At 39.9% G+C, this 27,694-nt stretch overlaps 1 protein-coding gene across 5 annotated transcripts in view; it reads right to left on the bottom strand.

Moving 5' to 3' along the window:
• dcaf6 (ddb1 and cul4 associated factor 6) overlaps positions 1 to 27,694 on the bottom strand; it is a 42,844-nt gene that overhangs the window by 1,359 nt on the left and 13,791 nt on the right. Inside the window, exons 7-20 of one of the 5 annotated variants that reach the window (XM_036582805.1) lie at positions 25,851 to 26,062; positions 21,393 to 21,486; positions 19,584 to 19,700; positions 18,232 to 18,648; positions 14,645 to 14,824; positions 10,927 to 10,986; positions 9,090 to 9,345; positions 6,830 to 6,927; positions 5,976 to 6,324; positions 5,516 to 5,557; positions 4,679 to 4,817; positions 3,361 to 3,517; positions 3,172 to 3,260; positions 1,387 to 1,492 (exon numbers count right to left, since the gene is read on the bottom strand). In XM_036582805.1, coding sequence (XP_036438698.1) covers positions 1,387 to 1,492; positions 3,172 to 3,260; positions 3,361 to 3,517; positions 4,679 to 4,817; positions 5,516 to 5,557; positions 5,976 to 6,324; positions 6,830 to 6,927; positions 9,090 to 9,345; positions 10,927 to 10,986; positions 14,645 to 14,824; positions 18,232 to 18,648; positions 19,584 to 19,700; positions 21,393 to 21,486; positions 25,851 to 26,062 — 2,316 coding nt within the window. The remainder of the gene's footprint in view (positions 1 to 1,386; positions 1,493 to 3,171; positions 3,261 to 3,360; positions 3,518 to 4,678; positions 4,818 to 5,515; positions 5,558 to 5,975; positions 6,325 to 6,829; positions 6,928 to 9,089; positions 9,346 to 10,926; positions 10,987 to 14,644; positions 14,825 to 18,231; positions 18,649 to 19,583; positions 19,701 to 21,392; positions 21,487 to 25,850; positions 26,063 to 27,694) is intronic. The other 4 variants (XM_036582861.1, XM_036582869.1, XM_036582939.1 and 1 more) reach the window with 4 other exon arrangements.

Genomic DNA, 27,694 nt, shown 5'->3' with positions numbered 1-27,694 from the left:
GGCGTCAGAAGTATCTGGAGATATTCTATACATGATTCTAATATCAAATATCAAGTACTTAAAGCAACAGTGTCAATGGGCTTTCCAGCCTAAAACTTGCATTTAATATGTTGTTTGTTGTGTAATATTCTGTAGTGCAGTGTTGCATCCGTCAGCTTCATCAGTTTGACAGAATTCACCATTTTGTATCGTTTTCATGTTTTTGTCCATCAGTGTTCTTTCACTACAATACCCAGAATGCACAACCCTTGCATTGTTCACAAATCCTGACTGCTAGCCTCTGATGTGATACAGTACTAAACTCAATTGGTCATCAAACATTTTTGCCTGTTAAAGGAATAATTCAGCCAGCTATCAACAAGAACTCAAACAGCTCCAAGTATCCACCCCAAAGCACCTGTATAAAATTAACTTCCACCCTCAGGATACATCATCAGCTTTAAAGAGTACTGCAGCACCACCAACAGTGGTGACTAACATTTTTGAAATGGGCTGGAGAGTCCTTTTAACATGGATAGCTACAAAGCAGTTTACACAGATAGGTAAACAGGTAGACAGATACACAGATCAATCAACAGAGACATCGACAGATAAAATCTAAATTTACACAATTTTCCTTTTACCCAAAATATAGGCAATCAGCCAGGTTTTGCTTCTTTTGCTCTGGAGCTTAGTTTCCAACACTAGTCGTCCGTTACTGGTCAGCTACATTAGCATCACAGATGCAGTGTAAAACAAAAGAATTCTGAGTTGACCTATTTCTGGCAAAGGGGAATTTGTTTTTGACAGATTTTCTCTTTAAACCATGCGTAGTTATGAACTGATCCCATTTACAAATTGCCCATTTATCAACTGCAAACAGGATTTTTTTTTGGCTAGGTATAACAAATCAATCCATCTTTATTTTCACTCGGAAACACATTGAGACAGTGAGGGTGACCCTCATTTTCAATGCAACCAGTGGTCTGTTATTAAAAGGGTTTTGTTCCAATATGCCTAGCACACCATACATACAACAAAGCGGAAACATCCAACGAATATCAATGCCATATTAATATGATCTTTATTGGAGAAATAAAAATGTTTTCATTATACATCAACTTTTATTCTTTGTATTAACTCTGTTATATCCAAAACATTTACAAAAGGATATACATCATATTGAAACTCTTCATATAATAATCACCTTTCTGTCTCAGTCCTACACGGCAGTTTGTTGCCTTCTCTGCTCTAACACAGCTGACTCAACTGCTGAAGGACCTCATAATTGGTGTGTTAGAGCTGGAGTGCCACCCACCAGAGCTGGGAGTGAGAACTGACACACAGTCGATACAGCAGGTGGAGTGGCTCAAACAGTGTAGCTAAGACGTGTAGTGAGGGATTTACCTGTTCGTATGTGATTGAGTGAAGCCAGCATTCGGAGCATGAAGGAGGCAGGTACAGTAATGGTGTTTCTTGTCTCTTCCAGCATCAGTTCATTACGCGCGATCACCTACAAAAGATAAACACTTCAAAATCACCCCACTTACAAGTCATCCCCTTCATATATCAATAGTTTTAATAATTTGAGCACTACCATTGCTACATGATAAAGCACTGTGTTGTTGGCCAAAATGACCACTGATGGCCTGGACTGAAATGCTACAGCACGGATGTACAGTACTGTGAAAAATCAGAGACCACCCTTCATTTATTTAAGTTCCAGTCAAAACGGCCACTAAGTACAAGATATTCATTTTTCATTGTCAAGAAAAAAAAACATATTTAACAGACATTTTCACAGAACCCTCAACAATCAAATACACACACTTCCACACTTTCAAAATTCAGTCATGCTGTTTGCATTTTCTGCCTCCCCGATTTAAGTAACCCCTAACACATTCAGTGATGGTGGTGGTCTGGACTCTGTGGTGGCCAGAATATTGTTCTTTTGTATATTTTCTTTTCTCAAAAGGGCTTCTTGAGAGCTACATATCCCTTCAGACTCATAGTGTTGAGTTGTCTTCTCACAGCGGAAGGATGCACAGAAACATCTGTGGATTTTTTTCAGATCTGAAGCAAATGTAGAGCTCGATTTTCTCCTATCTCTCAAAGACGAAGGCTGCTGATAGTTTTGGTGGTCTACCACTTCTTGCACAGATATTAGTGGCCCTTTTTCTCTATTTCACTGAATAATTTTTTGAAACCCAGTTTTGGAAGCTCCTGTTTTTTACTTATTTTCCAGTGAGTTTGCCCTTTCTTCTGTGAGTGGAATGTCTCATATTGGATCTCCTATGCAGGCTCAGTGTACAGTATATAAAACTATTATGCAGCTTTATGCCCAACGCATGTTGACGCAGAGATGCCTCTATGCAACGTGACACTGATTAGCAGCAACCTGGAAAGAAATCTACCACTGCAGAATGTCTGTTCTGACAGAGACGTCTTGTGTGAGAGGGAGAGGTTCTCAGCTGCCTGGAAATATAACTGTAGTCAGCTGTTCCATGAGCTGGAGAGGCATGCAGCTGCTTCTGCGTGTCTAAGGCACAGAGCCAGGCAAGCTCCGCCCAACACTTATCCAACTGACACAGTCAAGCCAACTCTGACTGAACTTGCTCACCCAAACAACATGTCCTGTCCCTGCAGTGATGTATCAACCCCTGCTGCCCTCTAGTGGTTCTACAACATCTCCTTTTTTTTTTATTACATCATTTGAACACAGCGGCTGTACTTTACCTTGTGTTAAAAAAGAAATGCTTCAGCATCACTTGGAATAAAATCCCTTTACATTAACTTACATTAAAAGTTAAGAACATATTCCTAGAATATTTTCCTTTTTCGTTTAAAGTTAAATTTAGAAAATGGATGCTTTTGGAATGAAAATATGTAATTGAACAATAACGGCCCACACCCTGACGAAGCCAACTCTGACCCAGCTCACCAAATCAAGACCAAGCAGTAATGTGTCAAACTGGATTCCGGTTCTGGATTGGGATTAGTAACAGAACCACACTGTACAGTGGAAAAGCACTTTAAGTCAGCGGTCTAAACCTTCCTGCAGGCCTGAAAAAAGATCTTCAGGAGCAGGTTTGGTGACTACTGATCTATATCAACAGAGCAGCATGAACACAGCTTTCTTGTCATGAGGAATTAAAGGCATTAAAAACAATTAACTGAGCAGTTTTCCTTTACCTCATCAGCAAGGTCTCTGTTAAACGATGGCGATTGCTCCAGTGGTGACCAGAGTTTGATGTCATAGTCAATCCCGGATGAAGCCAGAACTGGTACATACAGACACAGTGAAGAAAAGGCAGGTTATATGTACACCATTTTAAAAATGATTTTCTCCTATACAAACCATCCAGGCTCTGTGGTACTTACTGGGGTCGTAGGGGTGAGGCTGTAGGCAGTTGACCACATGATTGTCAGCCTCCAGCAGCATTAAGTGCTCTCCTGTATGCCTGTCCCAGATGAAGATATGACCGCAGTCTGAGCCGCTCATCACAAAGTTAGTCCCCCAGAAACAAGACTCCTTTATCTACACTCACAGAGAAGATACAATGTTAGTTACAGTATTAAAGTTTTATCTGTTAAACAGATAAAATATGTGCAATCTGGAAATACAAATCACCAATAAAGATCCGTCTTATATTAAAATACACTGTATGGCCAAAAGTACGTGGACAACTGACCATCACATGTGTATGAGTTTGTTGGACGTCACATTCCAGAACCATGGGCACTAATATGGAGCTGCCCCTCCCCTTTTGTGGCTACAACAGCCCCCAGACCTTCAGGAAGATTTTGGAGTGCATCTGTGAGAGTTTGGGCCCACTCAGTCAAAGCAGCATTTATGAGGTCAGGCACTGATGTTGGACAAGAAGGCCTGATAATCAACGTTTAAATTCCTCCCAAAGGTGCTTAGTGGAGTTGAGGTCCTTGCTGGAACAGGAAAGGGCTTTCCCGAAACTGCGGCCACGAAGTTGGAAGCATAGAATTGTCTAAAATTTCTCATTATGCTATAGCATTACCATTAGCTTTCACTGGAATAAGGGGCTGAGCCCAAACCCTGAAAAACAAACCGAGGCTGTTACTGTTCCTTCACCAAACTTTACTGGTAGCACTATGCATTCCGGTAGGTAGTGTTTTCCTTGCATCCACCAAGTCCAGATTCATCCATCAAACTGCCAGACAGTGAAGCGTGATTCATTTCTCCGGAGAACTCATCTGACTTAACTGATCTTAGGCCTGTGGACAGCTTGAATACAGGCATGGAAACCCATTTCATGAAACTCTTGACGCACAGATCTTGGGCTGATTCCAGAGCCACTTTGGAACTCTGTAGTGAGTGATGCAACAGAGGATTTTCACGCACTACGTGGCTTCGTGGCTGAGCTAATGTCACTCCTAGACAATTCCATTTCAAGATAACAGCACTAAGAGCTGACTGGGGCAAATCTAGCAAGGTGGATATTTCTGACTTGCAGCAAAGGTAGCATCCTATGACAGTGTCATGTTTCAAGTTATTGATCTCTGAAGTATGACCCATTCTACTGCCAATGTTTGTCTATGGAGATGTGCTAGGTTTTATATAACTGTTAGCAACAAATGTGGCAGAAACACCTGAGCTCAATCATTAGGAGGGATGTCTACATAGTTTTGGCCATACAGAGTATGATATACAGCAGCTTGTGCTCACCATAGTCCTGGAGTTGCGGTGGCCTTTGTACATCATTTTAACTGAAGGTCTTCTGATGTTCTGTGTCTCGCTCTCCTCCATCTCGCGCCTTTCTCTCCTCCTACGAAACAGCTCCTGGATACGAGCTGCTGCTGAGCGCCTGGAAACAGACCCATTAAACTCGAAAATCTGGACAGGTGGACTTTTGAAACCAACAGAGCTACAATAAAAAAATCTCATTTAAATCATTCCAACAAATGCAGTTGATTCAATTTTATGACTGCATAAAATTATTTGATTATAAAAATACAACCCCTGGACCTTTCATTTTAAGCATCCAGCTGTATGTGATGGCTGTTTGCACTCTGTCAACTGGCCTTTAAATCAGCAGCCAATGCAAAACTCCTGGTAAGTTCACTCTTGAATCAGTTCTGTTGTTTTAACATTAAACTAGAAAAATCATTGGGTTGGTGTTTAATTGAATACTGTTTATGCCCAAGCTGAATGAGTAATGCTTAACACTTGATAGTTAAGCATTACTTTGCCAAATACAATCTATGCATCAGTTCTTGGAAAATCTGATTAAACAATAAGAGATGCATTTAAAAACACACGCACACCGCCAGGTTAGTCACTGATTGAAGGGTCATTAAAACCTACCCACACATTTTTTTTACACACTCAGGCAAAAAAGGTCACCATTTGTCACTGTTAAAATAAAAACACTGAGCATTCCAGACATTTGTAATTCATTTCGGTTATACACACATTTTCAAATTTAATGTATGCTAAATCAACAACCTTTCAACCCCTTGCAGTTAGATGATTTTAGTAGTGCACACACAGCCTTTACTATACCTGATCATCCTTTCACCTACTGAAGAGCCTCTGAAATTAAATCTAACAAGCAGAACGTAATTTCACAATCTTGATTTTTGTAAAAGATCAACTCTTACTCACACCTAGGGATGTACTGATATAAAATTTCTGGGCCGATGACCGATAATTAACATTATACTAGGTAAGATTTGATTCTCTGGTATAAATGTCCCATTGCACACAATGTGCAGAAGAACATTTTGTAACGTTGCCTGTGCTTAGGACAATTCCAATATTGAACTGATGGTAATTAATATTTTTATTTATAAATGAATAATATATCAGCTGTCAATACATTGTACATCCCTACTCATATTGCAAATAAAGAGAAGGCTGGGCTTTATTATAATTCTGTTTCCACAAAACACAAACAAGATCTGTGAGGATTGCTCCTCACTCAGTACTGAACCACATTCACTTAACTAAAGAAAGCCCATACCTCTGTCCCTGAGCTCCTCTGTACCTGGCTGAAGGGATGAGGATTGGGTCGTCATCACTGTCATCTGAGTCTTGGTGACTGCGGGAGGTTTGAGTGGACCCCTGAGTGGCCTCGCAAGCTGCTTCTGTCCTCCTGCACCCTTCTGTGGACTCCTCTAAGCCCGCTGACGGTGGATCCTGGGGGCCAGCTGGGCTTTCTGTGGCCCCTGGAGACAAGCCCTCAGTCACTGGACCCTTCAGGGGTGTACTGCTCTCAGAGCTGCCCGAGGCTTTCTCAGTGCCGCTGTCCGCACTCTCGTTCTCCTCTGGGACTGTTGCAGGCCAGCTGTCTGCCACCAGTCCTGCTGATACTGTGGGGGGAAGAGAGGAGGCAGGTAAGCTTAATGGTTTTAAATGGAGTAAGAGCATGCCTGACCAAGAACTAAACCACAGTAAAAGGGTAGGGTCAAGGGATCAGGTCAGTGCAGCGAAACAGGTGAATAGCTCACTTCAGTTCATCTCACTTGTGTAGACTGTTGAACATCCTTTATATTCCCTGTTTTTTGCAGGTAAAAGTACATGTACTAACATAGCACTGTAAACTTTAAATGAGAAACACAATGTTTGTTTAGCAAACAATATAGAAGTACAATGGCACTATGTAATGACTGCCCAATGTCAGTTTCTATAAAACCAGTGAACTAATGGTTGTGCAAGCTTCAGAAAGTGTAATGGCTAAACAGATAGCATTTGTGTGCTAAGACTGCTATTTGTGTATTTCCCAGAATAACGCATTGCGAAAAATGAAGAGCTACATTTGTCAAGGACTAATGGAAATTACATATATATGTGCACAGTTTAGTCATATCGCCTCACCCTGCTCTTGCTTTTCTCCTGCAGGCTCTTGGATCTCTCCAGCTTCAGTGGGTTTCTGCCCGCCACCAGTCCCTCTGGAGCCAGACCCTGGACTACTCCTGCACAGTCAGACCAAAAGAGTTAGCCGTCCATTCATGTGGATACATTTAATTACACTAATTAGCTCAATATTCTGGCACAACACAGCTGCCAGTCACTGCTCTGGGCTTACTACAGCATATGATTCCAATTAAATGTCTGGACACCCCTACTCATAGAAGCGTTTTTCTTTCTTTTTCTGTTTTCCACATCTTAGTGAAAGTACACAAATGGAATTACTACGATCTGAAATACTGGTCTTCTACCCAATAGGGATATTTGACATAACAGACACTACCTCACAACACAGCTGATTGGCCCAAAAGTATTTACAAGTATATTTCATCGTCACATTATCTTTTAACATGGTACACACAATAATTACCATAACAATGATCGATAATGACATATTTGACTCTAAATTTCACTTTTAAATGAAAACTACTAGTTTTTCTCTCAGTGAACCCAGTGTGCTCTGATTGGTCAGCTCTTCCACTCCTTTCTGATTAGTCAACTGCCAGAGCGGTCCTGCCCCAACCCGTTCCACCCTGTTTCAAGGATCATGTTATGAGATTGAGTCATCTTGTAACAAGGGAAAAGGGCTGGAATTTCAACAGTGTGTTTCAGGCAGCTGAGAAAAGTGTTTTTTGTGGGAAAGAGTTACTCCCTCTGGCGTGTACTTTGGGTGTTGTAACTTTTTACTGTTTACATGCACAAAAAGCTAAGTAATACACTAAAGAAAAGGCAAAAAAACATGAAGAAAAGCATGATATGTCCCCTTTAAAAAACATATATGTGTATATATTTTTGCTTTGTTAAATAAATTTATTACATGGGTGCTGACTTCAGTATTCATATTTGTCTTATATTAGTTATATTAATCCAGTTTGTTTGCTAAAGCCCATACTAGAGTGTTTTGTGATATTGTGTCTTTTTATCTGGTTTAGTTGATTTCATATTGCAATGGACAAAGTGCTCCAAAATATGCACATGGGTGTTCTTTGACTGGTTAGGAATTTGCCAGGGATATAAACATTGATATTTTACTGTTTGTCTCTGTTATTGCCTTAAAAACAATTGGCCTTATTCACCAATATCTTCCTAAGTATTTTCTTAAATTTGTTCTTGAGAAAGGTCCTAAGAAAAAGTCTACATCAGATTCATGACGTGCTCTTAGAATGCAGAACTGTTCACAACTTTGTACTGTTGAGTGTGTGTAGATTCTGTTCTTACTTGAGAAAATAACCCAAATAAGAAAATATAGGTGAATCTCAGAATCTTGTGAAAACGGGATAAGCGAGTTTTAAGAAGAAATTTCTCCTTAAGAACATTTGGTGAATAAGGCCCAATATTTTTTGCCTGTATAGACTCATTTAGCATTGTCTAGACAGTATTGTATAGATCCATTCCTCAAATATATTCCTGATAAAATGAATAATCACACCATGAAAATACAGATGTTTCATATGTAGATGCATCACAGAGTAATTAAAAAAAAACGTAACTTCTCTATTTTTTATGATCAACTGATTAATTACATCAGTTTGTATAATCCTATTCATTGTGTTGAAAGTAAACAGAGACGCTTAAAGGGTAATTAAAAAGATTTTTCAACATTTTCCCACATAGCAATTAAGAGGCAAATTCGGGGTGGTTTGATAATGCTTCATTCCAGAAAAACTTACTGAGTCAAAATTGCCTCAGACATTGTTTTACAATGGTTCTGAGGTAAGCTTTTGGGCTACAGTGATTTTTTTTTACATTCATTAATGATGGAGAAGTAAATGCAGGTATTTACATGCTGTGAGGCAAAACAGTCCCCAAATTTTATCAGATTTACCACTAAGTTAACATTATCAACATTACTTATAAAACTGTATATGATTTTGGTGGTCCATGGTTTAGCAGTTTAGTGCTCACTTCAGTACAAGTGTAGTGTTCAAACCTGTTAAAATGAATTGTACTAAAGAAAATGTTTACCTGATCCACACCAAACAAGGTAGGAAACAAATTTCAAGCATTTAAACATTTGCCCTTTGGTCATGTCTTTAAGGTTATGGAAAACATCAAATCAGGTGTGTCCAAACTTGTGACTAGTTCTGTATGTGAATTTGTGTGATTGGTAATGGTACCGGCAGAGCGTGTGTTTGCTGGGCCTGCTGTTGATCAACAGCTTCCTTACCACTCATCTGTGAAGTCCAGTTTGATAGTGCTGGTGGTGGTGCCCTCAGTGCTGTAGTGCAGGCTGAGGACAGGCTCAGCTGTGCTGGATGCTGGAGCCGCTCGCCCGTAACATGAGCCTCCTGCTCCACTCCCGCTGCTACTGTCGCTTGAGCCAGTGGGGGGTGCTGGGACTGCTGGGGATGAGGCTGCTTCTCCAGCCTCACTGATACTTGTGCTCATATCACCGCATATGTTCCCTGATGCTTCAGCGCTTCCTAAAATAGACAACGAGAAATACAGAAAGAGAAACACAGAGAGAGAGGAGAAGAGAAACCAGAAAAGAGATGGTCTAAGGTCTTTTCAGAACTGCAGCTACAACTGTAAACAGAAGTGGGATTAAATGAGCAGAGGGATATATATCCTCTTCTCTACATTTGGTTACAAAGCTTATTCATAACAATTATTTGAGTCTGAAGGCAACAGCTTCAGCACCCTGTTAAGAGGGCAGAATTCTGCCAATTTTCAAAATTTCTTCATAACTAAATCATTATGGTATAACCAAAGTAATTCAGAGTGGTTTTATGTGGAACGCTCTATTCCAAAGAAACCCACAGAGTCAGAACTGTTCACAGTGGTGGTGACAGGAACCAGGCATCTGATAAATTTAATACCTCTAAAAGATTTACCACTATTTTACCATAATCAACATTACCTATGAAAACTAAGACACATGTGGGTTCACCAGTCATTTGGGATCATAAACAACCCCTCGCACCCCCTGGCTCCTATTACTACCATTATAAACCATTACTATTTCACATCAAGCCACTCTGAATGACTTCTTTTACAACTCATTGGCTGAATTATGCAGACATTTTGAAAAAACATCTATTTCTGAAAAAAAAAATAGTTGGAACAGAGAATAGAATAGACTAGTGGTACTTAACACAATATTCTAACTTATTTAACACCTCATTGGTATCCTTTCAACATTTATTACAAACATCATACAAAAGTCAGCTGTTCAACTTTAAAAACATCATAAGGAAATCTGCTGCAAGATGCAAAGATGGGGCACTGGGATATGCGGTTAGCATTTTGCACTATGGCAATAGTAACACACCATATGCACACTGCAAACTGTGAAGAGTCAGCAAGCGACACATGGAAAGGGAAGGACAAAGAGTGCAAGCAAGAGTTAGTTCTAATGCAAAAACATTTAACCACAACACAGCAAGTTAATAGGGGAAGCTTTCTGTGAACACCTCTGAAGGGTTAAGGGTACACTGATCAGTAGGCTTGACCAAGAACAATGCTCATCAGTGTTGAAAAAGTATGCTGGATGGTCAGAAAGTATATTCTTACACGTCTTTTTCTGTTAAATGCTACAGAAAGTGTGACAGAACTAAGTAAAATAAGCAATGAAACACTACTTCTTGATTTGGGAAAGCAAAGGTTGCAAAGGGAGAGCACTTGACAGAGAATAAAAAAAGAGACACAAGAGGCTTTGTCTCCTTTGAGTTTTGTCCCCTGGGTGAAGGACAAGAACACTGTCCACCAATCTGAATAAACATAATCAAAGTTAAGGATCTTTTAATATGTCAGCTGGATGATGAGCTCAGTTCACAGCCTACAAAACAGGCCACAACGGAACAGATACTATCTTCTGAGAAGCATTTGAATTTGAAAGCAGGAAAGCTTCTGCAGCTGAAAGCACGTTCTTGCTCTGAAGGACTCGAGGACAGGGTCAAACATGCAGAGCAACATGGCAGAGCCTATCACTGTTGCAACACTGACGAAAAGAGGGAGGGGTAGGAAAGAGAAAAAAATGGGGAAAAGGAGAAGAAATGACGCACCCTGCTGCTCATCCAGAGTCATGGATCCGAGCTGTTTGTTTACCACAGACGAGGGAGAATCTGGAACACAAAAAAGAAGTGCTGAACAAATAAACAAAAAGAAAATGGAACGAGCAAAGAAAGGGCAGACTGAGGTCTACACTCAACCGTCACACAGCAATCACACTGCAATGCAGGCAGGTTCCAACAACAAGAAAGGAGTGCCCAGCATAAAAACAATGCGCTCAATGGCGAATAGGCCCTAACATCTATGTACATTTCTGATTAAGTATTAAAGGCGTCCACCGACTAAGCTTTTTCAGACTTGAGGGTTTTCACTTCGTGGTGTGCAAGAAAGACTTCAAAAGATTTCAAATCAGCACAATACATGTAAGGACCACATGCTTTCATATTTTAAGGATTAAAACAGTCAAATGTGGGGAAACAGCAAGGCAAGCAGCAAGACAAACATCTAAACAATGCCTCATGGTGATATTATGCCTTCTATCATGTAATGAAGTACAGATCAAATAAAAAAAAATTAAGTAATAAGTAATAACTGAAAAATTATCCTGTTCTATGAAACTGTCAAAAATGTACAATATTACTGTTCTAACATTTGACTAGCTTTCAAATGACACAATATTTTGAATACATACTGAAATACTACTGCGCATCAGGTAGCATATCTACATGGCCAAAAGTAACACTAACACCATTTTAATTAGTAGCTGGCAAAAAATTACGCATACAGCCATGCAGTCTCCATAGACAAACATTGGTGGTAGAATGAGTCACACCAAACAGCTCAGCAACTTTCAATAATGGCACTGTAAGTTCACCAAATTTCTACTCTGCTAGAGCTGTCCCATTCAACTGTAAGTAGTTACTGTAAAACAGCTATGTGTAGGAGCAACAACAGCTCAGCTGCAAAGTAAACCACGCAGTCTCACAGAACAAGATCATAGAGTGCTGAAGCATGTGTCACGTAAGAATCACCTGTCCTTGGCTACAACACTCATTATCACCAAGTTCCAAACTGCCTCTGGAAGGAACATCAGCACAAGAACGATAATGGATTGGCTTTCCTGTTCCTGACAATGCCCCGTGCACAAAGCAAGATCCATAAAGAAATGATCAAGTATGGTGTCTAAGAACTTGGCTGTTCAGAAGGGACCTGACCTGAACCCCATCCAACACCTTTGGAATGAACTGGATCATCAACTGTGAGCCAGGCCTGATCACCATCAGTATCCTGACCAGGCCTAATCAACTTCAGTGTCCGACCTCACTAATGCGCTTGTGTCTGAATAAGAAGAAATACCCACAACCATGTTCCACAATCTTGTGGAAATCCTTCCCAAAAGAGTGGAGGCTGCTATAGCAGTAAAGGTGGGGGCAACTCCATGTTAATGCTCATAGTTTTGTCCATGTCCAAAAAGCACATGCGTTCAGGTATCCACATACTTTTGGTCAGGTGGTGTATTCTTGCACCAACATTTGCATCTCTTCCAGAGGGACACATACCCTAGCTAACCATTACAAAGATTTTTTTTATGCTCATTCCAACATTGTCTCCCCCTTTATTTACATTGCTTCTCAATGATAACTGAAGCTCACTTAACTAAACTATAAAATTCTTCTTGTAGCACTTCCTCTTGCAGTAGACTAATATCAGATTAATATCTTCTTGATCTATTGTAACTTTACACACCAGGCCACTGATTTTTGTTGAAATATTCTGCTCTGATGTTAGAAGCTTAGTATAGCTTTAGGTTTTAAAAGTTCTACAACTACATTTCAAGACTTTCACGCAACGCTTCAGTGGGTTCTGAAATCAAGCACAGATTTAAAACCATAAACTTGTGAGGTATGTTGAAAATATCTGAGGCTCAGAGCAGCTTAGTTGGGTTACAAACTTGTAACACAAAAACCTGTAAGTGAAGGAGTGCATTGAGGGATCACATAAGAACATTCAGGCCTATTTAAAAAAGCTGGCCCTGTTCACACCTGGCATCAACATACACACTTTTTGAGAGATGCAATCATTAGTGGACGTGGGTAAGCATAAGCGTGAACGGGGTGCAATGCAAATCTCAGAAACACTTGGTGATCCGATTACTTAAACAACATTTGGAAGTGGTCAGGGACAAATTTGAGCAAATTAACATTTGTAGTGTGAATGCCAAGCCTCGTTGATAGTACCCCGGCAGCAACGAAGGACTGCCTAATCAACTGCGTCATCTTATCATCTGGTTTGAGACACTTTACATTTTTTTTATTTGTTTATAAGCTGCGTTAGTAGTCAATATGATCTAAACATTTGTAACAGTTTGTATAATGGACAACAAACGCCACGAGAGACCGATGTAGTACATGTGCACGGTACCCTTCTTTCAGTCACAAAATCCTGTCGCATGGTCACTGTAGATGCATTTGAGAGACACACAGAAATATCAGGTGTAAACGGTTATACGTTTTGCTGTCTACTCAGATAGATCTGAGAGTGACCTGAACAGCCAAGTGTGAACAGGGCTTTAGATCAAGTGTTCCCAAATCCCAGTCCTGGCTACCCCATGTTCTGCATTTTTGTGTTTTCCAGCTCTACACACCTGACCCAAGCCAACAAGAAGCTTGTTAATTCGTTAATGAGCTGAATCAGGTGTGCTATCTAGAACAAAGCACAAGAATGTGCATAGCTTGGAGTGACCAGGACTGGGATTGGGAACTTCTGCTTTAGAGACTCTCAAATGAACCTGTGAACAGAGTAGCAATAAACGTCTCTGTGATTAATGTATTATAAATGAAACAATCAACCGTTTCAACATATACTGGTGATGGTTTTAGGTGGTGTGTGTATTGTGCGTATGTGAAAACAGTGCTTGGTGCATGGGGGTAGAAACAGTGCTCCAAAACTTCCCAGCCGGGCAGCAAAACAGAGCCATGAGAGGAGACCAAGCAGAGTAGGGAGGAGTTAGGCGTAGGGCTGTCACGATTGCTCAGTTAAACCAGATTACTCAATTTTTATTAAAAAAATCATCAATGGATAATTACTTTCTCAATGATTAATTAAACATTTCAGTGATAATCAAGGTAACTTGACTTTCTTTCAAATTGCAAAATGAATATTCTCCACAAAGGGGAGCCATCAGGACTTTTGTGTGCGTCATTCAAATGGAGGAAATCCACAATGGTAATCAACATTCCACATGGACCGCGAACGCAGCAGTGCGTATACGCAGGTATACAGCATATAACCACCTCCGAAGACCCACATTTACTGTACACCGACTTACAAATAGCAAGAAATGCATCTGTATCTGCAATTTTTGGTTTAATTCTGGTTTGGCCGCAAGATGCTTGTTCAATTCCCAATTGTATTAAAGGCATGCTCATTTATGTGTCGTGATGTTTCCTGCAAGCACTGCTTTTTAAAACTTTATTGCGTTTACTGCATTTAACAACGATATATAATGGTATAGATGGCCACCATATGTTCAATATTATATTATTAGGCTTCCTAGTTTATCTTTTTAAAACAAAGCATTTTGGAACCTTTGAAAGGCCCTGCACAGTGTGTTTTATTGTTTGGCTAATGTGAAACAAAATGATCTGATCTCTTAAACTCATCATCAAACTGTTAGATTACTAATATAAATCAATAGTGACAGCCCTAGTTAGGTGGAGAGAGGCTGGAGCAGGGCAGGGCTCATGGTTAATAGTGATTGTGAAGGGTAACCTGCTGGGGAGCTGGTGTCTGCAGCAGGCCCCTGGGCTGGGCTCTCTGAGCTGGAGGCCCCAGAGGCTCTGGAGGTTCGAGAGGCCGACCGCTGACCCTGCCCAGGGGGGTCGGCCAAGAGGAGCAGCCTCTGCAAACGCCTACACACTAAACTTACCGGTAGCCTGTGGGGGCCATATTCTGACAGGAGAGCAGAGAGAGAGAAAGAGGAGGCCATATGAAGGGTGAGAAAGAATTGGAGGGATAGAAAACAAAAGCAAGTCATAGACAAGAGGGTATGGTGACCAATAAAATGCAACAAAAAATAATAATTAAAAATTAAAATCAATCAATAAAAAAATAATAAGATACAGACGCAGCTGCCTTAAAGATGTCATACAAATAGCGCAAGACAACCACTCATGCACTTTCTTTGCATCCCTGATTGGCTCAATCTCTTCAAGACACACACAAGAACAGATACCAACATGTACATAATTATACATACTGTCATACATTTCAATGATGATGCCATGCAACAGAGAAAACAATATAATAATACAATACACTCAGAGAAAACAATACAATTAAAAGGCCAATAAAAGCATGAAACAGTGAAGAATGTAGCTTCATCTTCTCCTTGTCCTGCTCAACACCCATTTCTCTCATTATCAGAAATATACATTCTATTATGAGCTGGGTATTGTCAAGATACTCATAAGGATACAAGTGTTATGATTCTATATATCACAAAGAATCATGACATAGCAACTGGATCATGATAGTTTGCGCTCAACACGAATTCTGAAATAATAGTATATTCGCCCTGGCGAACGTGCAGCAAACAGCAACCAGGGCATAAACACTTTTAAGGATGTATTGATACGGATACTGGTATCGAGTATAGGCCCGATAACGTGTTTATTTACTCGTATTAATAAAAATGCACCGATACTAACGTCCGATAACACCTGATATGTGACATAAGCCCTGTGTACACTGCTACGCTAACAAACGACTCAAGTTGGCGGTGAACAAGGACAAAGGTCTGCACAAACAGCAAAGTGTTGCTGACGCCATGGCAGTTGGAAGTCGCAGGTCACTTTAAGCATTCTGCCTTGGCAAATTCCCGCCAAACCGACACTGTGTATTTAAAAATAAGCTAAAGTGACACAATCACAGCCACTTCCCCAAAACTGGCAGTTGACACAAAGGCTTACAAAACGTAGGCGGAAGAGTCGACATTTGTGGAACTGCAGTCCATATAGGCCAACTTTACTCTGTTTGACGGCATAGAATTATACGGTGTAAATATACTGTTTTCTTTTTCAAAACTGTCCTTGTGAAATAGGCTGTAGAGAACTGTGTACATCACCGCCTGCTTTAAGTTTTAGCACAGTTTCGCAGCGTATTTGCTCAGGACAGCGTGTCAGTCGGACAGGGCGTACCGTGTGAGCATATAAATCGTAGGCTTCGTCCGTACACAATGGTCTATTCAAACGTACAAAGTCACCACAAAACAAGATTCTAAAATCACAAACTGTGCGTCTGGCTTTACAGCACATTCAACTACAGCTTAACCAGCCAAACAAAAGACAAAAACATAACACTACACAAGCTCCTCGAATTAGCCTTGGATAAGACTCCTGCTGTTGCTGTGCAACAGAGACTGTTGTTAAGACAGACAGATGAAGATCAAAACTATTAAACATACTTTACTTACAGCTATTCAGAAGCACTGTTTCGATGTGGAACAAAACCTGCTCTTCTCCACTGCAGCACTACTCGATCCAAGGTAACATGTTAGCCTAGCTAGCTAATGCACTTTGTTAAAAATTAGATCATTAATATCCATCAAATTTTAAATAAACATTGCACTCATTTACACTAACAACTACTTAATTCTAAGTAGATTACTCAGTATGGTATCGGAATCACTATTGGCAAGTACTAAAAATTGTTGCATCTCAACTAATTTTGGTATGAGTATCAGTAGGAGCTCATAAACAGATATCTGGTTAACGGCACAGAAGGAAAAAAACGAAGCCAAATGGATTTTGGCTGAAATTAATGTAGTGCGGCTTATCTTTTTACATGATTTCATAGGTGCTGCACAAAACTTTTGCATCACACAGAGGAATTAATATCAAAACGTGTATCATTATTAAAAAATAGCCAAAATCGGTATGTTTTTTGTGTAGGATAAGTCACATAACGGAGACACTTTACAACAAAATTACAGCAAACCAGTACAACACTGGATGCTGACGGAAACTTGTCATCTTCTACAGGTTTTTTCTCTTCAGCGGACAATGTGCCAATATGTTATTTCGTCAGAGAGATATATTTTAACTGTTTCTGGGCCCAACATCGACGTAACCTGTTTAGTGATAAAAACCGTACTAGATCTGTCTTCTTAGTCACGTCATTAACAACGTGTCCTTGGTGATGTGCTTAAGTTAAGCTACTCGCCTGTCAGAGTAGCAAAGTATAACATAACATACTTACTAACACAAGCAAAACTCTCATGTTTTACAGTTCTTAAAGACATAAAATTGGCATTTCACCAAATGGTTTTTGTATATGTTCTCCGCCTTCCAGCAATGAAACATAACAAATACTCGAAAAGTGATTTCAGTACTTGAATACTGGCACCTCTAACGGTTAACCGATTACTCGAGCACCCATGCACATCCCTAGAGGCTACAGAACAGGGCTACAGAAAAGGGCTGGTGCAGCTACAGGTTTTTATTCCAATCAAGCAGGAGCACACCTCATATAACTAATCAACTGTTTGAAGACAGAGCTCCACACATTATACAGGTGGAATTAGGTGTGTGTCTGCTTGACTGGGATAAAAACCTGCAGCCACACTAGCCATTTGTGGATAAGACTGTGACCTCTGATATAGAAGAAGCCTAACAACATTTACTCACTGTTCATAGTTCCTGCCATCTACAAGCATTAAGTGCTTTATTCGTATTGTACTACAGCAATGAATATGAATTATGACAAATAAGAACGTAGGGTTCAAAGTACTGATGCAAATCATGAAAAACGGAAATGTGATGGCAATCGCTGTATCAACACAGATATGCTCCATTACCAGGATTTGGCCCACATTAAAGTGAGGTTATTAAAAAGAAGACTAAAACATCAGACTTTGCTTTTGATATGATTATGTGTAACAAATAATAATAACAACTACATAAACTAAAGCCAGAAAGTGGGGAAGGAGCAATTACAGATTTTAATTTTAAGAATCAAGTTCCTGCAGACAGTTCAAGGCTTAGAAGAACACAGATAATCTCCACTGACATGAGTTTCTCCTGTCAGCCTCTAAATCATCTATGTGACAACTCAAAAGCTCGTAATGAGAGGGCGAATCAGTGATGTTTCTGCAGAATGCAGAATGATGTTCTGCGTGGTATAAAGTTGGTTTTCAAAAGACATCATGCTTGTATCACGTTTATGTGATTTGCTCATCACCTGTATTTGTATACTGGAGTGTGTGACCTTCAACGTGTCCTCAACATACTTCACCAAGTACACGTTACATCATAAACTGACATGCACCATCAACGTACTGTGAATCATGGCATTCTTACCAGACAAGACAGGCTCTGTGGAGGGTGTGGGCGTGGCCGAGCCAGTGGGCGTGACCTCAGCCTGGCTCTTCTGCTCTGAGTCTGGAGAGGAGAGCAGAGAAGAGGAAGAAGCTGTGCTCTCCATGGAGGTAGAGCTGGAAGGAGGTGGGGCTGTCACAGTGGAGGAGGAACCTGAGGAGGAGGAGGATGATGAAACGGATTTAGGAAGGGGCTCTGCTGAAGCTGAGGCTGAAGCTGAGGCTGAAGCTGAGGCTGAGGCTGAGGCTGAAGCTGAGGCTGAGGCTGAGGCTGCATCTGAGGCAGGTGTGGTAGAAGCATCAGGGCCATCAGGCTCCACATCCATGGGGCCTTCGGCTCCTGCGGGCTCCTGAGATGTGCTCTCTGAGGCTGCAGCTGACTCCCCCGGCCCCCCAGTACCTGCAGGGGAATAGACATTATGCTGTTTTTAGCTCTTACTCTTCCACAAAGCCACTTTTCTTTGTATAAAAAGAATGGTGGTGCTGGGCAATATGATCAAAAAGTTTATCAACAGTTTTTACAGCTAGCTAGGTACTAAGTATGCAACAATACAATGTACCTTACAATGTCATTCAGTAAGAGTCTCTCATTTTAATAAGCACAGGTATCAAAAAATGCAGAGCAAATAAACTGCTCAGTTTAATATGAAGTATATTGCATGAGGTATAACAAAAATTAAACAAGCAGGCTCACAGTGAGGGCAGGCCCTCCTTATATTAGCTCTGGGCTAACATATTAGCTCATGGCTAGTATATTATTATAAAAAAGTGTATTTTTAAAATGCTGAATGCTATAATAAACTGAAAATGGAAGCATTCACATATTACCTTAAGGCAGGTTTTCAGGCACTCCTTATTTCTGATGTATAATGTATCAACTTTAAACACCACTCTATTCTATCAAACCCAATTATTAATTTTGTGAATTGTTACAACTCTAGATCTACTATAGCTAACATCAAAACAAAGCATTTTTTCCATATTGTTTGAAGTATTTCTTAATAAAGTGATTTTGCTGTTCTATAGCAAAGAAGAGCTGTGCTGTTGTAAGTGAACGGCTAGACTTTCTCCTTCTCTGTCTAGATATGATGCAAACACCTCAAATGTGATGCACTGCTGATATAATAAAGGTTTTAGTTTGATAATTAGTATCATTTTATCACCCAGGCACTGTATATCCCAACTGAAATCTCAAGCTGAAATTGAAAAAAAACATTTATGGGCATAACTAAGTTTAGCATAAGGAGCAGCAATCTCATGTTCATCAGTCAGCATCGTCCAGAATATGTAATTTCATGGCTAGAACTAATGGAAAAATGGCAGCGTGTTTGGTACCTCTGGGCCGAGTCTGTGGACGAGCTCTGCTGCTCTGGGCCTCGCTGGCCTCCTCAAACCAACGCGACAGCATGTCCGACATCCTCTGCATCAGAGACACATTGGGGCTCTGTTCTCCTGAATTGAAGAGGAAAAGATATCTCAGTATTACACTGCAGAAGCTCAAGATGTCAGAGACACCCAGAGGAAAACCCCTCAGAGCTATGCTCTTATTTTGGAGACAGTTCTACCAGAGGCTGGAATACAGAGAAGCGCCCCCTTATCCCACTCTGAATCATAAGCCCTGACTCTCACAGAGAAACTAACCTGCTCCCTCTAGAAGGATCAGCCCTTATTGATATTCTAAAGAACTACCAAGAGAGATTAAAAGGGCTTCAACTTGTATGGCAATATACTCATTATGAGGGATATGAAAGAGATTAGCAATGAGGAAGAGAGAAGAGTCAGAGGCAGGATGTGTGGATTAGCATGCACAACAAACTAAATCAAGTCCATAAATATTTGCATGTCAGCAAAGTTATTGTCATTTTATCTATCACAGCATCTTAGAGATTAAATTAAATAATAAATATGAGCTGCAGAATATCAGCTTTAATTTGAGGCTATTTGCATCAATTTGGGTTAATGGTGTAGGAATTACAACAATGTACAGGTCCTCAGTTTTCAAGAACACCCTCCAGAAGGTAGGCATATCTGTGTCAAAGTCAATCAAGAGAACAATGAGTCAATGCAGATGGTTCACCACAACATGCAAACACTGGTAAGCCTCAAAACATCTAAAGAAGCCCTGTACAGTTCTGGAACATCATCTTATGGACAGGTAAGACAACAATCAAGTTGTTACAAAATGATGGGAAAGAAGAGCACAGAGAAGAAAGGAATTGCTCAAGATTCAAAGCAGACCACCTTATCTGTCAAGCATGGTGGAGGTAGTGTTAAGGTATGGGGAAGTATGGCTGTCAAGGGAATGGCTTCCCTTATATTTATTGTTGATGTGAACACTGATAAATGCAGGTCAGATTCAGCCAAATGCTTCAAAACTCACTGTATAGCGATTCACAGTGTAGACAGATAATGACCCAAGCATAGTGAGAAAGCAACCCGAGATCTTAAACCAAAGAAGTGAAATATTCTACAATGACCAAGTCAATCACCTTACCTTAATCCAAATAAGCATGCATTTCACTTACTGAAGAAAAAAACTGGAAGTAAAAAGAAAGTGCCAGGAACAAGCAGGAACTAAAGTCAGCTGAGGTAAAAGCCTGGCAGAGCACCAGGAAAGAAACCCAGTGTCTGGTGATGTCTATCAGTTCCAGGCTTTATGCAGCCATTGACTGCAAAGGAACTGCAACCAAGTATTAAAAATGACAATTACATATATGATTATGTTAGTTTGGTCAGACCCTTTTTGGGTGGGGAGCTATGTATGAAAACTCCAATAATTCCTTTCTGATTCACGCAATTTGGATGGAAATATCCTCAAAGCTGAAAGTATGCACTTTGATCTTATATTCATTAATTTTAACTCCAATATGCCATGGCAGGAAACAACCTTGTTGACATCAAAATATGTATGGACCTGACTGTATATTTAGATACTGGCTATGTTTTGCAGCCTAAACCTGGAGTTACCTCGAGTTAGTTAAGGCGAACATCATCCATAGATTGTTGTTTTTGTCTGTTTACAGACTAGGGATTTAGTGTTTATTTATTTATTTGTGTGTGTGTTCTGCCCTTCAGATGAGTCTGTTGAATATTTGGGCGGGGGTGGCGGGGGAGGGGTGGCGGTGTTGTAACATCTCATCTTACCATCGCGTTCTCTTTCGCTCTCCGGGCGGGCACGGGGTCCTGTGTCTGACCAGTCTCCCCTCAGACGCAACCGCTTGACTGGTGGCTGCCTCAGCTGGGGGAGCACAAATCAATCACTGTTAATCACTGTCAATCACTCAAAGTTCTCCTAGGCTTCTTAAAAATGCCTCACCACAGCCTACACACTGTTTTCACGTTCGCCTCAACTGCTCCCTCTAAACAGCCCTAACCATGTCACAAATGACACTGTAATAAATAAACTGAAGTCAATTAAAGAAAATGTCTAGGGGGGAGCAAAAGGCTTCAGATTTTGAATGTCATGAAGAGTGCACAGTCTGCACCATCGTGGAGTTAGAAGATACTTCAATGTACCACTTACTTTGGATCCTACATGCAAGTACAACACTGTCCCGTCCAAGGGTCACGCACACATACTTACTGATCATCTTTCAGTCACCACACTTTACTCCTAGGACTCGAACTTAAGTTGCCAGAACATTGCATAGTGAATAACATAAAACAAGAGGCCAATGGCAGTGCCATATGCACTAAAGGAGTGTATCAATGAAGTGCAAGAAGCCAGGCCAATAATAGGATCTGAAATTGTTAGTTATACACTTTAACTTGTTTTCTTGCAGATAAAAAAAGCTTTTATGTGATGTTTGTGCATCTGTAATGCAACCACAATTAACAGAAACTCATCTGGCTCAATGTGCCACCCACAGCCTTGCTGGACTGGTTGAAATAAGCATGACTGTCAAATACAACCAAAGTTTTAATAACCTTTGTCCCACCAACCACACCACAAATTGAATGAAACATGGACCCCAGTCAGGTGAAACCAATCAAAACTGGCACCTTCACTTCTGGGAGAGATGTAAGATTTAAGTAATGAGCAAAGCATGTTTTAAAAAATACAGAATAGAGTGGAACAATAAAGGCATGCTCAAGTTGAACATCACTGCCTTTTGGCAAAAAGTACAACTCTAACAGAACTTTGGTTGGTAGTCTGCACAGTTGTTGTCCACTGTAGTTCACTGTAGCCAAACAAATACAGCTCAACACGCAGCATGAAATATAAAGACAGCGCATTTATTTGGTGAACAAAATTACTGTTCATGGGAGACAACAATGCAGACTCAACCAACTTTTTTCCTAGTTTGATCACATTCGGCAATCAGAATGTGAGCCTGCAAATTTGCATTTACCTACTTAAATATTAAAACATTAAAATCACAGAAATGAAGTGAAGACTTAATGAACTAGTCATCATGGTAACAGACAAAAAAAAACCCTCTGCAAAATTAATGATTAATCCTTTATGTTCATAGTAAATTAAAAAAAATCCTTTACTGTAGCAGTTCTTAGAGCTTCACTGAGCGCAAATCTCAAAACAAAATCTAAAGTGGTCAAATGGTTTGGATACAGAGTGAAAACTCTCTTTTTGTACATTTTTTAAAGTCTTTGGACATGACCGGACTAATGATAATGAGAGAAACATTAGATAGGCTTTGACAAAAACTGTGAATTATCGCACTTCACAGTCATCATGAATTTAATTACATAATTTTCATTTCTATTTTATAGTATTATTAGATATACTCGGTATTTGTAAATTAACACTGTCTAGAAGCTCCATTTCTATAATGATCAAATGTTTCATGTTAACTGTTAGTGTTAATAAACAGTTTGCTCCCTTGATGGTAATTTTGTGCAGGATTTGTATTCCTTTAAATTTTCACACTATAAACTTCAAATATATGGCAAATTAATTTTAGTCTCATACATTACTGGTCTCCTTGCCTACTGATAACTGATACTGGCCCAGAAAAACACATATCAGTCGAACTCTAGTAGGCACAGCTGCAACGCTAAACTGATAACAAGCAGAACTATTCTCCAGGAAGGTACAGCCAGGAGCTGATTACTCCATCAAGTGCTGTGACTGCTCTCAGGTCACAGCTTATCACCAAATAATAGCACAGAAGCTGAGTGGAGCATACAGCAAATGTGCTGTACTCACTAAAAGACTTATTAAATTATAATCCTTCCATTCAGCCATCTATCCATCAGTTACACTGCAGCAGTGAAAAGCTAAAGGGACTTCCTAGAAGCGACTTTATAATTCCCATTCCTCCATATTTTCCATATGTGCTCACTGATGCACAAGGGCAGAAAAGGGAAGAGACAGAAAGAGTTGTGAGGATTTCTCTCTGGCTGCCATTGTGTGCTATCAGTCTATTTCTGTCGCAGCAGTGGAACATAACCTGCGTCTCAACTCTATTTGGAAAGGAATGTGAGTGAGGGGGATCCGGACACTGCTCAACACATGGAGTAGCAGCAGAGGGGGCCTGGATCAGTGACCCAGCACATTTTACTCAGCTCCCCAACCCCCCTATTTTTCTTTCTAAAACCCTCAAACACTAGCAGCTTCTCTATGGCCCTCACTGAAACCCAAACAGTTTGAAGGAGGGCTTGTCTCATAATCAGAGTCAGACCACAGAGGTAAACAGCCTACAGCTTGACACATATTTGGGAAACGATGCCCGTGACGAACCAAAACAGACATAAGCATTCAGGTCTGCTCAGTTCTACCCTGCGTTTCCCCTGCTTAGTTTTATTCCTTACTTTATTATTTTTATTTATTATTTTTATTTTAATCTGGTACGCTGCAGTCATCCACTCATCTGATTGACAGAATTTAGATCCACAAGCTACATGCTTGGAGAAAATGGATGTGCAGGACATGGAATCCATTCAAGAGTGAAGAGTTTAGTGCAGCCAAGAGTATGTTCATATTTAATTTGTTTGGCCAAATATATTTCTCATGCTAAACATAATGTTTAAAGAACATGAAGGTCAATATCTTGCTATATCAGCACCACACAGAGCAGAAACAGCACAGTCTGGGAGGTCTGAATGCTGTTGAAAACACTGCTTGATGAATACATTTGTTAAAGCAGAATGTTCGGGTCCTCAAATCTTTCTGCTGTGGATCAGGTTGAGTTTGGACAGATTTTTTCTGGACTTGGGTCGGATTCAGATTCAAAACTTGGTGCTATAGGTTTTACTGGGTGAGGCTTGGACAGAGAGTTCTCTGCCTGTATTTGGGTTCAGACCAAAGTTTCAGGCCCAATTAAAGCTCTAAGACTGCCTGTTAAGTTTGGGAACATCTTGCATTCTTTTAAAATTTTTCAAGTAAGGTATGATTGGGAGTGTTTCTTTTCAAATCAGTAAGACAAATCTTTCGCTGAGGTGGTTTAAGCACCTGGCATCTCTACAAAGGTAAAAAAGTGTATGGTATGGCATTATTCCCAAGGTAGGAAAAAATGGACACATTTTTGGACACAAGAAACACACTCAATTAAAAAAAAAAAATAATAAAATTAATTCAAATCGTATTTAAATAATTTTAAAATTTGACATGAGTGCATCCAAAAGTACTTATATTGTTTTCCTCATGTGATTTCAGATAAGCCTTTGTCCAAAAGTCAGGAAAGGCACTGGGCAGAGTTTGAGCAGAGCTTTGCACATCTATCCCTTTTAGCCACTTGCTCTTGCCTTTCATTCTCAATAAAAATGCCTCTGCTTCTCTCTTTCCATTGTCTTTTCCATTATGCGTCTCTCTGCTCCAGAGGTTTGCTCCGTACCAACGGCTAGTGCTAAGCCGTTTCTGTGCCGGATGTTATATCTGCAACTGTGTACATAAACAGTATAAAGAGAATGTAAAAAGAAAACAGAGAAATAACAGAAAGACTCTGCTTGTATGACACACTTGGCCCAAACTGAACCTCAAAAGACTGCAGCATCATTTCCCAGGATTGTCCCTGTAGGCCAGCATGGAGCTGACTCACTGTAGCCCTCTGCTAACATACTTGGCAATATGGCAATGCATTCACTCCTTTCGCCCAGCCACTCAAGACTGCTCCCATTTGCTTCATCCTGGCAAGATAGACTCTATGATAGCCTCTGTGTGGAAACAGATTCCTTTGTAAGAAAGTCCGTCTTAATGAAGTGCTATGGCACTGTTTATAATTGGCATTAAACGTGTCCTGTATATGAACATTTCCCCATACATGGATATAGCACATCCATGTTTGAGATCAGAATCTGTTCAGATCTAGCTGTCCTGATCTCAAGGTAGTTGGGCACTCACGGTGTAATGTTGTGCATCTTTGTAGCTGTGTAAGTGCAGCTTTAGATGGAGGCTTGTTTATGTGGAAAACTTCTGTGTTGTCTTCTATGAAGAACAGCAAACACAACATTGCCTGTTCAGGCACTGGCACCACACTTTTACAAAAATCTACCCTGAAAAGGGCAACGCTAACATCTAGTGTCTTCACTGGGTGATGATTTGATCACTGTGATCGAATCACAGTGATTGTACGTTAATGCCGAGTGCAAACAAAGCTTACAACATCAGCTGTTTGAACTCTCAAATGAACTCATGCTCCTCACCTCCTCTCTCCTTTCCTCAGATGGGCCTTTCAGCTCTCTGGCCTGGTCGTCTTTGGGGTCAAACAGGTAGATGTAGTCAGAGGAGTAGCTGACCAGAACCTCCTGTCCATCTCCACTGTAGCACAATGATGTCACACGACACGACTTGTTGGACAAGTGGGCAGGGACAAATCGTACGCACATGCCTGTTGTCCCTCTCCCCATGTAATTACCTATGCATAGATATAGAAGAAACAGGAAGGTACAACATTTGTTTAAGGTGTAATTTGTCAAATGGTGCTCTTATTAATTGAACAATCGTCCCTCAATGCATTTTATAGAGAATTCCACTGATTTTTCTAAATTTTTCAAAAATTCGTGGTAAAAATGTAAGCAAAGTCATTCAAAGTGGTTTAATGTGAAATGTGCCATTCTAGAGAAATAGAACTGTTCAGAGTGGTGGTGATAGGAACCAGACATCAGATTTTAATGCCTCTAAAAGTTCCCTCAAACAAGGCTTACATAAAATGATAATAAAAACGCTGCCCGACACCTGAGGCTTTGTTTTACAATATTTTTAAAATAAAATCTGGTGTAAAATGTAATTTTTAAAATCCTTTTATTTTCCACTATTTTGCCATAATTACACTATATAAAGGAACTAAGAAGACACACATAGGTTTACTGGTCATTTTAAAAAGTAAATAAAATGACTATATTTGTGTTGTAGACATCATGACCCCTGGTTCCTATCACTACCACTGTAAAGAAATCTGAGTCAATAAGTTTCTCCACAATTTCACTTTAAACCACTCTGAATGATGTTTACATCTCAATAATATGCAGAAGTTTTGAAAGATCAGTGGAATTCCCCCTTAAGACTTCATAAAACATCTTATGTCATCATGCAATTAAAGGCATAAGCTGTTCATAAATATTCAAGCACTGCTTTACAAACACGTAATTCAATGTTTATGTATGTGTTATGAATTTAATATGTAGGTAGCCTTGAATTGAAGTGTTACCTATTTTTGTAAATGAGACATATGAGTGTGCAGAAACTTTTTAAAGTTTAAAGAACCTCTGCACTAGGCGTGGGTGAGTCATAATGCATTAGTAGTGCCACATTTAAAAATGGCTCTGGGCACAATGAATTTTATTTCATTTAGTTTTATTTCACATAACGTGCCACATTAAAGCCAGTTCAACAGCACTAATTATGTTCTCCACAAAACACGCCTTTGATCAGTGTTCTTTGAGTACTGACAATATTCTTTATGTGCTCAGAGAAGCATACTGTCATGATAACAATAAAATATCATCATATTACCCACTTATACTACATACAATGTAAAGGTTCTATGTTGATTACAAGTTTTTCTCTATATCCATACATCCAAGCCAAGAATAATTAAGAAAACATTATTTGTAAGTGTGTAGAAACTTTAACACAGGCCAAGATTCCAGTTGAAGAATAATCTCAAGACACTTCTAGCCCAGACAGTGATAACACATTTTCAGTAATGAACTAATGTTATACATTTTCACATCTGAATGAGTGAGTGAGCATATGTGTAGTTACTTGGTAAACAACGCTTCTTAACAGTATTATGATGGAACAAATGTCTGTCACTTAAGGCCTCCTATATCAATACAATGTCATTTACTATGTCATCTTGTGATTAATGGCATAAGATGTTTGTAAATGCTGCAGTTTTGCTTTATAAATATGTTGATCAATTTTTATGCATGTATTATGAAGTCCCTATATAGCCTTCAAATAAAGTGTTCCCATATAAATGTATCTTAAAAGAACCATATACTGAAAGGCTGTTCAAGGATTCAAAACTGGTCCTTCTATAACA

Source organism: Colossoma macropomum, unplaced genomic scaffold (assembly GCF_904425465.1).
Source record: "Colossoma macropomum unplaced genomic scaffold, Colossoma_macropomum, whole genome shotgun sequence".
NCBI classification, from domain to species: domain Eukaryota; kingdom Metazoa; phylum Chordata; class Actinopteri; order Characiformes; family Serrasalmidae; genus Colossoma; species Colossoma macropomum.
Note: the sequence above shows the minus strand (reverse complement) of the source record. Positions and strands in the feature narration are given on the sequence as shown.